We start from the raw sequence: 14,473 nt of genomic DNA on the forward strand, positions 1-14,473 counted from the left end.
CGCCTGCGCTCCTGGCCTCGCCTGCGCTCCTGGCCTCGCCTGCGCTCCTGGCCTCGCCTGCGCTCCTGGCCTCGCCTGCGCTCCTGGCCTCGCCCTCCACCACCCCCGCCTCGCTTAGAAGATGCTGCGGGAGGGAGCGTCCCCTTCTGGGCGCGGACTTGGTGACATTAGAGGGCTTCTGAAAAGAGGAGCCAGAAACGCACAGCCTTAGAAGCCAATGCTTTTGAAGGTGCGTTGTTTTGAGAGGGGCCCCAGAAAGGGGTCCCAAAGGCCGGGTCTGCTCTCTCTGTATGGGCCTGGCCCTGGAAGGGATCACGTGGAGATAACGGATAAGACCAGGCCGGGGGCGTGAGGAGCAGGGTGCCAGGGGCCTCTGCCCCCTGACTGCCGAGGCCCTGTGCGCGCTGAACCCGCGGGCCTGGGGGTGCCCAACGCGAGCGCTGTCCCGGCCTCTGCTCTCCGGAGGAATCAAAAGGGCTTGCAACAACTGGGAGCCCCTCGGCCCTGAAGAAATAATCCACATCTGGGTACAATTACTGTAGCCTGGTTGAGTTTCTTGTTTTTTAAAGCGATCACAAGAAAGGAGTTCTAATTCATTTTCTCCAAACTTTGTGGTGGTCTTGACAAAGTTCTGGGTTTTTTTAAAAAAAGAAAAAATCAAGTCTGTGTCTCTCCCTGCGACTAAGCCACCCTCCTCTGAGTCGTCTTGTGATGATGGAAGGGAAATCCCTGTACTTGACTGCAGGGACTGAGTGAAAAGTGGTCTATTCCACTTGTAATCGCTAGTGGTACAGTAGCCCTCTATGTTGGAAGGGAGGGAGCTCAGTTTATTTGGGGGCCCGGTGTCTGGCTGGGAGCGCAGAGCAGTGCCTGCGTGCAGCGTCTGCGAGCAGCACCTTGCTCTGCTGGGGGTCTCAGTCACGCCACCCCGCGGCACTGTTGCAGCCCTAGCCTGGCGGTGCAGATGTATGAGGACCACAGAGATAGTGACAGGGGCGGGCTGGGGCCCGAGGCTATTTAAGGCGGTTTGGGCTTTTTTGATCTCTGTGTTACACCTCTTAGATGAAAAACCCGTTCAGCAACCCACTGTGTCCTAGGTCCTTAAAAAAGAGAGTGTGGACAAAGCTGTGAGCTTCTGCCCCACACGACAGGCAGTGCTGGGGGCCGGCCCTGCTCTCTGCACACACAGGACAGGCCTTTACGAGGGAAACACACCTGCGCTGTGCAGTCATTCTGATAAACACCACCCGAGAATGCCTTGTTTTTGCTGATGGTTGGTTTTCTGGAGAGGTACCACGACCCCTGTAAACAGCGCCCTTGGAGAGTGTTTCCAGCCCTAGGCCAGTGGCTGTGTCTGAACCGCACCCCATGTCCTGAACCGCACCCCTTGTCCGTGGAGGCTGTGACACCCCAGGACACCCAGCCGGCTGGGAGCTTTCCAGTTGCGCTTGACGGAGCCCCTGAGGGCCGTCGTCTCCTCCATCCTTCTTGTTCAGTCGCTCAGTCGTGTCCGACTCTTTCGTGACCCCACGGACTGTAGCCCTCCAGGCTCCTCTGTCCGTGGGATTTCCCAGGCAAGAACCCTGGAGCGGGTGTGATTTCCTCCTTGAGGGGATCTTCCCGACCCAGGGATCAAACCTGTGTCTATTGCATTGGCAGGTGGATTCTTTACCACTGAGCCCCCTGGGAAGCTCCATCCTGCTTTAAGGCAGGGGCCTGTCCAGAAGATTGGAGCTTTGGGTCATTTTAACATCTTGGGCGACCCCATATCCTGCCCGCACCCGCTCCTTGGGGCCACCTGACCGTGGGGAAGCGTTTTCTTCCCGCTCCCCTCCTGTCCCGCCCGCGGTGAAGACGCCACAGAGTGCGCCTCCTCGCGCGTGCTCGCACCAGCCGCCCCTCGCCCCGCCTCTGCTCTGGGAGGACCACGGGCCTCTCGTCGGCGGTCCCCTCCTCCCTCTTTCTCCTACCCTGCTGTCTGGAAATGCCACACTGGAGACGCGGGCACCAGTTCCAAGTCATGGAGGATCCCCCGGCCTCCTGGCATCAGCACCGAGAATCCGGGGCCAGGCCCCCCACCCTCACAGGTGGGCCAGCGGGGCCGGAGCGGCGGGGCCAGGCAGGGTGGCCTGGCCCAAGGTGTCCAGGGGGCTCACGCCACGCTCCTCATGCGCACTTCCTGGTCGCTCCTCGGCCACCTGACGTCTCAGAGATCTAGCCTCGCTCAGACCGGCAGATTGGGGACCTCAGTTGCCATCAGCTCCTCCAGGACCTGATGTGGGCTCCACGTGGCCGCCCCCCAGCGCGTGGCTCTGCCTGGGGCTCCGTCACTCCCCGGGGGGCCTTGCCAGTAACTGGGCGGCAGACAGTCCTTGAGCACCTCCTGTGCTGGTGGGGGTGCGGCAGAGAGGAGATGGGGCCCCACCCACACTGAGCCCAGAGCTGATGGTGGTGCTGGTTCCGTCACTCAGCCGTGTCCAGCTCTTTGTGACCCCATGGACTGACCAGCACGCCAGGCTTCCCTGCCCTTCACTCTCCTGGTCTTTGCTCAAACTCCTGTCCGTTGAGTCAGTGATGCCATCCAGCCATCTCATCCTCTGTCACCCCCTTCTCCTTTTGCCGTCAGTCTTTCCCAGCATGAGGGTCTTTTCCAGTGAGTTGACTGTTCCCGTCACTGGTGGTAGCTCTTGGTTTTTATTAACATTTCTAAACGGGGGTTGGGTTAGATCATTTATAAGGTCCATTCTGCGGTGATGTGTTACAGCTCTGAGTGTTACTTGTCTGCTTTGTCGCTGCAGCCAGAGGGCAGGTCCCAAAGGCAGGACTGCCCCCCCCCAACCTTCACTCCAGCCGCGGTGCCCACCCTCCTCGCAGCTCTGCTGCCCAGCTGTGCAGCAGCTCCCTGCCCACCCCTCACCTCGGTCTGACCCAGGCCCCCTGGGAAAGCCTCAGGCCTCTCCGCCACCCCGCCACCGCCCAGGGTGGAGGACTTGCCGCTGCTCTTCGCTTCCCTGGCCCCACCCCCATGTCCCATCCACGGTCCCCGGGCCCACCTGTCCCAGGGAGCATCCCCACCACCCCGCCGGTTCCTCCCCCTGGGAGCCAGACACCCGCCACAGGTCAGTCATCTTGCCTCTCACACTGAAGCGTCTTTCGACACAGGCTAGTCCTGTGGGAAGAAGCAGAGAGATGGGCTGAGGGGCAGTTGTCCGGATGGGTCCCACACCCACTGACTGTGGTTCCGTGACCCAGGGCCCCCAGGGCACGTCTGAAATGGGCACGCGACCTCTTCACCCAGGTGGCCTCGAGGATCAGATGAGGTCACGTGTGTAAAGGGCTGCCTCACTTCGTGGGCAGGGATGCTCCGTCTGCACTGACTCACTCCTCTGTCCTCCGCTCGCCTCCCCTCCAGGAGCAGAGTCCTCGGGAAGTGTCCCCCCGAGGCACCTCGCGGGCAGAGAAGCCCCCTGCTCTCTCCCCAGGGCAGGTCAGTGGCTCCACGGGCTCCCTGTGGGCCTGTTCACTGCCCAGAGGATCAGCAGGCCCTGGGCAGCAGGCTGGGGGCTGTCCCGGGGTCTCCCAGGCGCTCCAGGTTGGGGCGAGAGTCGGGATGCACAGCTGTGGCTTCCCCGCAGGTCCTTCAGGAGGAGCGACCCCGTGAATCCGTACCACGTGGGCTCCGGCTACGTCTTCGCGCCAGCCGCCAGCGCCAACGACAGCGAGATATCCAGTGATGCGCTGACCGACGACTCCATGTCCATGACGGACAGTAGCGTGTAAGCGCCTTCTGCCTTCCCACCACGTGCCCGGCTGGCAGTGTGGCCCGCCGGAGCAGCGGGCAGGGTCCTCGGCCGGCGTCTGAAGCCCGCCTGTGTCCGTGTGGGCGTCTCTTGGCTGGGACGGGAGTGAGCCGCTGGTGTGGCCCAGCTTTAGTGCGGGAGGGCCCCTTGGGAGCCTGGGTAGCTGGAGGCTTAGAGCCTTGAATGGGGATCGGAAGGTATCTTCACAGAAGGCAACTGAACCAAGGTAGAAGGTTAAGGGCAATGCCTGTAGGTTCCCTGAGTGCAGACACCCCCCTTCTGCTCGTCATTTCGCCCCCTTTCCCTGTGGGCAGAAGAACTTGGCGGGCCTTGAATCCAGGTGTTGCGTCTGCAGAACGGACAGGTGGGAGGCAGGGAGCGCGGGAGGCTGCGTCTGGGCTCAGGGACGGCGGAGTCCGGAAGCCGGAGTGCTCCCCAGGCCAGAAGGCCGAGTGCTCCCCAGGCCGCTGCGTGTGATGCCCCCTCTCGGACGGCTCAGTTCAGCAAGCGCCAGTGTGGTGCCTGCTCTGTCGCTGGACGTTCTCTCCAGAGTCGTCTCAGATCCTGGCTCTTCTGCAGGTGGACAGCTGGGGCTCCTGAAGGCAGTCCCAGCCATCAGGGTGGTCGGATGAGGTCAGCGGGCCATGGGCAGGGTCATGCTTTGAGCTGGAGGTCGTTTGAGGTCGTGCAGTGGTGACCTCTGTGGCTGGAGAACAAGGGCGCTCTGTGAGTCTCAGGTGGGTGGGGGTGGGGTGGCGGCGTGGACCAGACATCCCCATCTCCTGCCAACTTTGACGACTGATTCAGGAGGCTCAGAGGTGGAGCCCCGCTGGGAGCCACCGCTCTGGAAATGGTCTCTGGAGAGTCTTCCTCAAGCGCTCTGGAGTAGAATCTTCTGCAAGCCTGTGGAGCTGGAGTCGCTTCTGACACACGTATTTCCAGGCTGTCCCTTCTGCCTTCCCAAGGCTTCCCAGCTCTTCTTCCAGTTTGCTTGAAACGATCTGGTTTCGGTAGCCCAGCGATCTGTTGCTTGGCCTGCGGCATGGAGCCGATTGAGAGGAAAGTAGACGGGTTGGTTTGAGACTTGACTGTTGAGTTTCCTGGTGGCTTTTATTGTATCCCCTCAGATTCCTCCGTTAGTAAAAGGAGAGAGACGTTTAAGGTGAGATTTAATACAAGAATGCCTCTTTGGCTTGAGTGAAATGGAGGGAGGGAAACCGTGAATCATCCAGCATGAAGAGATGAGGGCTCTTACAGAGGTGAGGCTTCCATAGTTATTGTATTTGGAAAACACGTATTTCTTAAAAGAATGTTTTTGCTCTCTCCTTATTGAATAGTATCAGACAAGATATATTCTGTCTCTTGGTCCAGATAATTAATCTGAAGGTCTGTTTTCATACCACGTTGTAATATGATCTCACAGAATTCAACATTGTATAAGGCCTTCTGCCCCCAGGAGGCTTCCCTGGTGGCTCAGACAGTAAAGGGTCCGCCTGCAGTGCAGGAGACCTGGGTTCGATCCCTGGGTCAGGAAGATCCCCTGGAGAAGGGCATGGCAACCCACTCCAGCACTCTTGCCTGGGAACTCCCATGGACAGAGGAGCCGGGCGGACTGCGGTCCCTGGGGTCACAGTCAGACACGCCTGAGAGACCCACGTTTCCACTTTGGCACTTTCTGCCCCTAGAGGCACTGGTGCCTCCCGGCCCTGAGAACAATTCTCCCCTCTCCTCTTGGCCGCGCTGGTGTGCTCACTTCTAGCACCACTTTCCCTCTGGTTCGTAACTAGAGTGTGGATTGCATGGGAGTCAGTGTTAGCGTGTAAAGTAGGAGTGTAAGTTGGGTCTGAATGAGGGTATTGAGTGAATCTCCTTAGTTAAACATAGTTGACTGAAGACTGTGAGGCTTCTATTTAGTTTTCTTAGAGATTATTTTTGGCTTGCCTCCTGCTCTGCGTCACCGAGGTGTTATTCTGGGTTTGGGATGAGATAACTTGGGTGTAGTCCCCATACCTGGCTGAGCCTCACAAGACCCAATCAGGAAAACTGGCCACCGCTCATGACTCTTGGACGGGGCAGGAAGGCCCGGTGCTCCTGTAACTGCTCGCGTCAGAGACAGAACTGCGGTCCAGCCCACAGGCCCCTGCCCTCAGCCTGCTGCCGCTCCCCATGTCAACAAGCGCAGTGGTAGGGACCAGATGACAAGGAGATCTCTGAGCTGCCCTGAGTCCCTCTCTATTAGTGGCCACACAGCTTTCTTTTTTAATGACTTAGTGAAGCGTTAGTTGCTCGGTCCTGCCTGACACTTTGCGACCCTGTGCACTGGAGTCCACCAGGCTCCTCTGTCTGTGGACTTCTCCAGGCAGGAATACTGGAGCGGGTCCCTATTCCATTCTCCAGAGGATCTTCCCGACCCAGGGATCAAACCCAGATCTTCTGCGCTGGCAGAGCTGCCAGGGAAGCCCAAATGACTTAAGGTCTAACCACCCAGCCCCCCCCCAACCCCTCTGCCCTCCCCCTCTTCTTTAGACCCTGCCCAGAAAGAAGGCATCCCCAGAGGTTACTTCAAAGCCCTTACCCTCCCCACCTTTAGCTAAAGCGCCGTGGACTCAAGGCGCCCAGAGTGTAGGAAGAAGTCAGCTGTCCTGGGTGAGCATGTGGGCCAGGAAGGTCCTGGTGGGTGGAGAGGCTGAGGCAGACCCCTCGCGCAGCAGCCGCTCTCTGGGTGCTCACAGTGGGTGCCCTGGGTCCCAGGCGGCAGGACCCCAGGGCAGGGTCTGCTCCCCCCTCGGCGTGGCCCCCTTGAACGGGATGAGTAAACCAGGACGCCAAGGCCAGGGTTGGGGGTGGCCTGAGGCCCATGAACTTGAGCCTGCCTTCCTGAGGTCAGTGCCGGGGGCAGGGGGATGCATGGCTCTGGCTGCCCAGCCTCGAGAGCAGCTCGCTGGATGCAGCCATCTGTCCCCAGTTGCCCGTGCTGACGCCCCTGGGCCCACAGTTCCCATCAGCGTGGGGCTGCCTCCCGCTGCCTATGCAGGGGTGGACAAAGGGCCTCAGGATGAGAGCTGCTCTGACAGGCGGGACCGGGCTTGGAGATCCTAGGGGTCCTGGGCCCATCGGCTTGGCAGACACGGAAAGCCCGCTGGGCGAGGCACTTTCTGGCCGCTGGCCCGGCGTCGGGCGGATCCCCGGCTGGGATTAGACCCTCTTCAGCTCAGCCAGTTGCGGCCCGGCACGGTGAGGAGCGCGGGGGATGAAAAGCTGAACTGAGTCGCTTTCAGCCCATTGTCCACTTGGGGAAGCTCAGGGATGAGAGGCAGCAGACCCCTTTGAAATCTCCTCGCACGAGTGAATAGGACCCCCGTAAAGCATGAAAAGGCCCTGCTGCTTCTCCAGGGCACAATGGCCAGCAAGGGGTTGGCCGCCCTGCTGGGGGCTGGGGAGGGGCGCAGCTTGGGTGGGGGGGACGGGGGTCACGGGCCGCCTTCAATAGACTCCAGAAGGCTGGAGTTTATTAGACACAAGCCTGGGGAAGCCTTGGTCTCATTTGCCACAGAACCAATGAAGTCTGGGGACCTCTGCCTGAGGCTGGGGAGAAGCTGGGCTGGGCGGCCTTGCCCTGAGCGTGTCCAGGAAGCCTCAGGGGCCAGAAGGCCAGGGCCTGCTCCCCACTGCTGGTTCCCCGCTAAGGAGAAAGTCCCTTTAAAGATGGTTGGGGATTTGAGTCTTCACACAGGCCTCTGAGAAGGCCGTTTTACGAGCCTGTTGTTCCGAAACCTACATTCAGAAGAAATGACTTTTTTAAATCTTTTTTTTATTTGAAAGTTAGACTCCCAGCCAAGTCCTCAAGCCCAGTCCTTGGGCAGAAGGATTGGTGGGGGGCTGGATTCACCAGGAGCAGCAAGTTCCTGCCGCTCAAGTGTGGCCTCTCTGATAGGAAGTGAAAGTTGGGAGGCCAGCGTGGAGGCAGCACCCTGACTTCTCTCTCTGCACAGAGCTGCTTCTGAAGTCAGTGTCTGCTCGGGCGTCACAAAATTGGCCCGAGATGCGTTTCTTGCAGAGGGTGGTCCAGGTCATTTTATTTAGTTTTACTTCCTTTTATCTTGTTTATGGGTTTATTCTGGTCCCCGGGGAAAGCGTCTGAGTGAACTTCACATAGTGCCTTATCTTACAAACCAGCCTTTTGATGTTGGCTGTGATCAGAGGCTGCCCTCGAAGTGGTGGCCAAACGGAAATGCGAGTGGACACATGTGCACGTGAGCCCGCTATTCCAAAGCTGCCGGAAACTGACATTCAGGTTAGGCCGGGCACGGCCCAGTCAAAAGGCTAAGCTAATTGGCTCGGCTTAAATGGCAGCTAAGTGGAGTCCACACTTCAAAACCGTGCTCCCCAGAAACAGCTGGGCCCGGCAGCAGGCTTGTTAGCTAAAACGTTTATAATTAAAGGAGACTGTTCAGGGACCAAGACTTGGGCGCACATCAGCTCACAGTCCTGAGAAGCCAGGAAACTGATCACAGACTTTTATAGAGCCTGGATGAAAAGGAGAGGCCCCCTTCTGGAATGAGGGGCTGTTCTGGAAGAAGATTCTTGGCTGTGGGGAGGAGAGGGGTGGATTGAAGCCACGTTTCCCTGAAGGCGCCTGGGAAGCCTCTGAGCTGGGTTAGCAGCTCCCTTTTCTGCGCTGGTCATAGGCTTTCACGCCGGCAGCCAGACCCTCCACCTGCCCCAGGTGCAGGGGCTGCACTGGGTGAGGTTGCGGGGTGCTTCCAGAACTCACGTGTCCTCTGCCTTCGGGTGGCCCGTGCCATGCTCCCCCACCTCCCTTTCTCAACTGCCTCCCCAGGTCACCTTTCTGTCTCCTCTTTTATAGGGAAATGTGCAAGCCTTAGCACTGCTTTCATCTTGGCAGGCAAGGGGTGAGGGGCAGAGGCTGCCAGAGGGCGCTCAAGGTCAAAGCCTTGGAGGGGCCAGTGGGGCCCCTGTGTGCCTCACAGGGAGATCCTGGTGTGTCCAAGAGAGTTGCTGGCAGGATGTGGACCTTGTCTTGCAGTCCTGGGGCAGCAGGAGTTGGTCAGACCAGCGTGAGACCCAAGCTGTGGGTCCCCACTGTCACCCCCAGCCCACAGGGGATTTTAGGTGGGGGCAGGGTAACCACCCGGGCTTCCCAGCGGGCGCTAGTGGTGAAGAACCTGCTGCAGTGCAGGAGACAGAAGAGATGCGGGTTTGACCCCTGGGTCAGGAAGATCCCCTGGAGGAGGGAATGGCAACCACTCCAGTGTTCTTGCCTGGAGAATCCCACAGACAGAGGAGCTGGCGGGTTACAGCCCTTGGGGCCACTCAAGAGTTATACCACAGTATATACAAGGAGACTTGTTGGCTTTCTTAGACACAATTGATGCTACCCCACCACTGACAAGTCAGGGGCCTGATGACAAAGAAAATGCCAGGGAAAGGGAAATAGCCAAGCAGCTCTTTTCAACATTTGCTGCCTAGAAGGATGATTCAGTATGCAAGCGTCTGAACCCCGAGGCTTTTGTAAATAAGTGGCTTCCGAAAGGAAGAGCATTGGGGATATAATCACACCTTGACCATCCAACAGCTTCCAAGAACAAAAGTCTTTTATTTATTTTTTTACAAAAGTCTTTTAAAAACGTCCTCGCAACTCCAGGTCCTGCTCTCAGTGAAGACTGGGCAGAGTGGAGGAGGGCGTGGTAGTGGTGTTTTTAAGCCTCTTCCATTTGCTTTCCAGAAGATATAATGATGGGGATTTCCCCTGGAGGTCCAGTGGTTAAGACTCTGCTTTCCAATGCCAGAGGTGTGGGTTCAGTCCCTGGTCAGGGAACTGGGATTCCCCCATGCTGCAGGGTGAGGCCAGAAATTAAAAATAAACACAACACTGTAAATCAACTCTACTTCAATTTTTAAAAATAAATAAAAATATAAGGGCCTCTACTGCCTCCCTATCTTTGCTCAGAAATCACCTCTGTGGCGAGGACTTAATTGACAATCCCCCCCCCCATTTAAAATTGCAGCTCCACTCAACCAGCAGTCCTTGCCCCCCATTTCTGCAGTGCATTTCATCATAGTATTTACCACCTTCTAACTTACCATGCTGTTGTTTAGTTGCCAGGTCATGTCTGACTCTTTCGCAGCTCCATGAATGGCGTGCCCGCCAGGCGCTTCTGTCCATGGGATTTCCCAGGCAAGAATGCTGGAGTGGGTTGCCATTTTCTCTTCCAAGGGATCTTCCTGACGCAGGGATCGAACCTGCATCTCCTGCATTGCAGGCAGATTCTTTACCTCTGAACTTACCATAGATTTTGCTTTTTATGTTTCACTCGCTGTGTATTCCACTCCATTAGAACACAAGCATTATCAGGGAGTCATCTGCATTTTTTATCCCCTCCCTTCACTGCTATCTTGCCTGGAGCCTAGAATAAGCGCTGGCACATAGTAGCTGCTCACTTAATTTGGATGAATCAGGCAGAACACCCGGGAGTAGGGGCTTTCTCTTTTTACCACCTTGGTCATGGATCTGAGAGTCCGGTGGTTGGGGGCAGTAGGGTTTGGAGCTGAGGGAAGGGAGGAGGCCAAAGATGCCTGCTGGTGACTGATGGGAGGGAGACGTTCGGAAACAACCGGAGGTCGACGTTCGAATTCTGCACCCCTCCGACAGCCCGGCTGAGACTCCTGTGGGTCTGGTCCCCGTCCTGTCAGCACCGCCTGGTGTACTTTAAGGCCCCGGCCCCCGATTCGGGCTAACGCACTGCGGTGCGAGCAGACCACTGGAGGAAGCAAAGGGTCTCCGTGTCCTGCTGGGGGAGCCTCCCTCCGCGTGGGCCCACTGCTAGGACCAGAGCCAGACGGGAGCTCTTTCCAAGCTGGCGCTTCTTCCCGGAGCTGGAGCCGCTTCCAGAGAGGCCTGAGGGGCAGGGCGCCTGGGTCTCGGCGTGACGTCCCCTCGGGGCCCACCATGGCGCCCAGGGACGGGCGTGGGCGGGGCGTCTGTCCTCGGTGGGAGCGCCGCAGGGCGCGTGCGCCGAGGCGTCCTCGTGAGCCGGTGGGTCCTGTCCTTCGTGTCCCTTAGAGATGGCGTCCCTCCCTACCGCGTGGGGAGTAAGAAGCAGCTGCAAAGAGAGATGCACCGGAGCGTGAAGGCCAACGGTCAAGTGTCCCTACCTCACTTCCCGGTGAGTGCGCCTGCGCGGTGGGGAGTTGGGCCTGCTGGGGGCGGGGCCCCGGTGAGTGCGCCTGCACGGTGGGGGAGGGGGGAGTCTGCTGGGGGTGGGGCCTCGCGGGGGGGGGGGGCCCTGGGGGGGGGCGGGCCCCGGTGAGTGCGCCTGCGCGGTGGGGGAGGGTAGTCTACTGGGAGTGGGGTCTGCGGGGGGCGGGACCTCGGGGCTCTGCCGGGGGGCTCATGGGGGCAGGGCCTCGGTGAATGCGCCTGCGCGGTGGGGGAGGGGGAGCCTGCCGTGGGCGGGGCCTCGTCGGGGGTGGGGTCTGTCGGGAGGGCCCCGGTGAGTGCTCCTGCATGGTGGGGGAGGGGGAGTCCGCTGGGGGTGGGGCCTCGCGGGGGTGAGTCTGCTGGGGCGGGGCCTCGTGGGGGCGGGGCCCGGAAGAGCCGTCTCCACAGCGGGTCAGCCCTGGGAACAGGAGGAAGGGAAGGCCCACCTGAGAGGTGTGACGGGGTTCATCGGGGTGTAATCTAGCTCAGGGGACCTCAAGATGACCTGTGTGACCCTCTCCATTTTCTCAACAAAGAGTTCTCAAAGACAAAGAAACCAAGAGGCTCCTTCCCAGAAACCAGGCCCCAAAGGGCTGAAGGTGATGGACGCTTTGCGTTGGGCGGTCTGTTAGCTCCTTCTCCACAGAGACCAGACCCGCGCTGGGCGCATCGTAGGTCTCCCTGAGCTCCTGTTGACTGACTGAACCAGGAGGCTGGGGGAGTCTGCCTCCTGCCCGGGCCAGCTACACCCCGCGCCCTCTCCTCGTGTCGCCCGCCTGGCTCTGTCACCTCAGCCAGTGTTCCTCTTTGTACTCGGCCATTTCTGCTCCAGAGCCCTGGAGACCGGTTGTCCCTCCTGTTTCCAGCCCCAGAACATGGCTTAGTACCTGCCTATTGAATCTGCAGTCAGTGTTTGAGGATCCATAAGTGCTTCTTCCTGCTTGAGACGAGAGGCCAGTGGGGTGTGGAGGGCTTTTCAGGGACGTCCCTAACGATTTCCAGGTCCTGGAGGGCAGCCAGCCCCAGGCCCCTACACGCAGGGGGGCACCCTACCCCATCTAACTGCTCCTTGGGGAAGGGAAGAGAGTGCCCAGCTCAGAGCAGCATCTGTTTCCAAGTCCTTCCTGCCAGCCCCAAAGAACCCAACTGGCCCACTGGCTACGTCGCATGTAGAAAATCAGCTCATTGAATTGCTGGTCCCATGTTTCATTGGTGTGTAGACTGTTGCAACTTCTCTCCAAAGCTCCTGGAACAGTCCAGGGCACTCAAATTTGTGAAAATAGCCAATGAAGATGGCTTTTCTGGGGACCTCGAGCGCCCCCCTTCTCAATCACCGTCTCTTCACCCCAATACAACAGTATCCATGAGATGTATATGTTTTGATTTGGTAAAGCCAGGGTGCTGGGGGGAGTTCTGTGCGTTTAAGAAAAGTTCTGTTGCCCAGGCTTGTAAATGACACGATTTTTGTCCTGGGGAGTGCAAACCGGTCTTCTCCAGGAGGCAGCACTTTGCTGGGGTGTGCGGGGCCTGCATGGAGCCAGCCTGGGTGAGAATGGCAGCTGTCTCCAGATGGGCCCTCCCCTCCTGGGGTCCTGTGGCTCAGCGGTTGCTGTGGTGAGGCTCAGTTCTTTGCTGCGGTGGGGAGATGCTGGCCTCTGCAGGTTGGCTTTCTGTTGCCCACCTCCCCCTCAAGAAAAGGGCCACAAGCAGGAGGGAAGTGGGGGAGGAGGCAGAAGGACCAGGGGTGGGGGTGGGGGGCTCAGGACGACGGGAGGGGGCAGAGGGCCGGCGGCGGGGGTTCTCTGTTGCTGCTCTTGGCAGTGTTCTGGTGCCTTTTTATATTCCGTACTTGACTTGGAGATGTTCCCTTTTCCCTTGGTAGATCAGCTTCAGGCAGCCAAGCTCAGCAGTGTTCTGCTACTAGCCTGCAGCAGCTTTCTTCATTTTCTGTACAAAGAGATGGGAGGAGGGATGGGCCAGAACGAGGGGGGGTGGGTACAGTGTTAGACAACACCACCTCAAAGGTGCACAGTGTGCGGCCAGGGAAGAAATTACCGCTGCTTCTGATCTGGGCCCTGTGACTCCTTTTTTTTTTTTTTCTTTTGCTTCCCACTACCTCCTTCCAATCTTATTTTTTCACATTCCCAACTCCTTTTCTGTTTAGGCTCGTACTTTTTATTCCTTGAGTTGTGCTCTCCCCTCCCCATTGCAGAGAGCTGCCTTTTTTTTTTTTTTTTTTTTTTTATGTTTGACAACAGTCTTTGAAGATTTTCAACTTCAGAGTAGCGACTGATGGGCTGGTTGTACTACAGAGGGAGCGTGCGCGGCCTCTCGGAGTGCGACCAACTGCTTGTGCCCACGGCGCACGGCCGGGGACCATGGCTCTCCACGAGGCCGCGGCGCCGGCACATAAAGCGGCCGTGCCACCCAGGCCCCGCGCCGCCCAGTCTCCGCGCGGCCGTGGACCTGGCTGCATCCCGACACCCGTTCCCCGGCCCTGGCAGCCTCCTGACCGCAAGCATCCCATCTCCTTCCCACGCCCCGCAGAGAACCCACCGGCTACCCAAGGAGATGACCCCCGTGGAGCCTGCCGCCTTCGCGGCCGAGCTCATCGCCCGCCTGGAGAAGCTGAAGCTGGAGCTGGAGACGCGGCACAGCCTGGAGGAGCGGCTGCAGCAGATCCAAGAGGTGGGCGCCACGCCGGCCCCGCCCCCGTATTAGGGGGAGGGGGCTCCTGCTGACCGGGCCACCTCCCCCAACCGACGCTGCCTTCCCTTCCAGGACGAGGAGAAAGAGGGCGCGGAGTTGGCGCCGGGCTCACGGGAGGCGGGGACAGCGCCGCACCCCCTTTGCCTCCTGCCGTCCAGCAGCTACGAGGAGGACCCGCAGACCATCCTGGACGACCACCTGTCCAGGGTCCTCAAGACCCCCGGCTGCCAGTCCCCGGGCGTGGGCCGCTACAGCCCCCGCGCGCGCTCCCCCGACCACCACCACCGCCACCACCTCCAGCCGCACCGTGCGCTGCCCCCGCCCGGGGGCCCCCTACCGCCCGCCGCCGTCCCGGCCGGCTGCTCCCTCCTTGGGGCCAGGGGCTTCGTGAGCAGGCAGGCCACGAAGCACGTCCACCACCACTACGTCCACCACCACGCCGGCCCCCGGACCAGGGACGAGGCGGAGGCCGAAGCTGCCCCACGTGTGCGCTGCCCCTGCCCGGTCCCCGGGGGCGCCGACTACTGCTGCGCCAAGTGCAAGAGCCACCCCGGGGTCCCCGAGCCCCCGGGGGCCGCCCAGCTTGGGTGAGAGAGCCTGTGCGAGGGCGGGGCCGCGGGGAGGGGCGGGGCCGCGGGGAGGGGCGGGGCCGCGGGGAGGGGCGGGGCCGCGGGGAGGGGCGGGGCCGCGGGGAGGGGCGGGGCCGCGGGGAGGGGCGGGGCCGCGGGGAGGGGCGGGGCCG

At 59.9% G+C, this 14,473-nt stretch overlaps 1 protein-coding gene across 1 annotated transcript in view; it reads left to right on the forward strand.

The window, feature by feature from the left end:
• The window catches only part of AXIN2 (axin 2), a 30,474-nt gene that overhangs the window by 4,852 nt on the left and 11,149 nt on the right, over nt 1–14,473 (forward strand). The window contains 4 exon segments of the mRNA XM_040244310.1: nt 3,636–3,776; nt 10,885–10,987; nt 13,570–13,710; nt 13,804–14,318. Of these exon segments, the coding sequence (XP_040100244.1) occupies nt 3,636–3,776; nt 10,885–10,987; nt 13,570–13,710; nt 13,804–14,318 (900 nt within the window).

Source organism: Oryx dammah, unplaced genomic scaffold (assembly GCF_014754425.2).
Source record: "Oryx dammah isolate SB20612 unplaced genomic scaffold, SCBI_Odam_1.1 HiC_scaffold_8, whole genome shotgun sequence".
NCBI lineage: Eukaryota > Metazoa > Chordata > Mammalia > Artiodactyla > Bovidae > Oryx > Oryx dammah.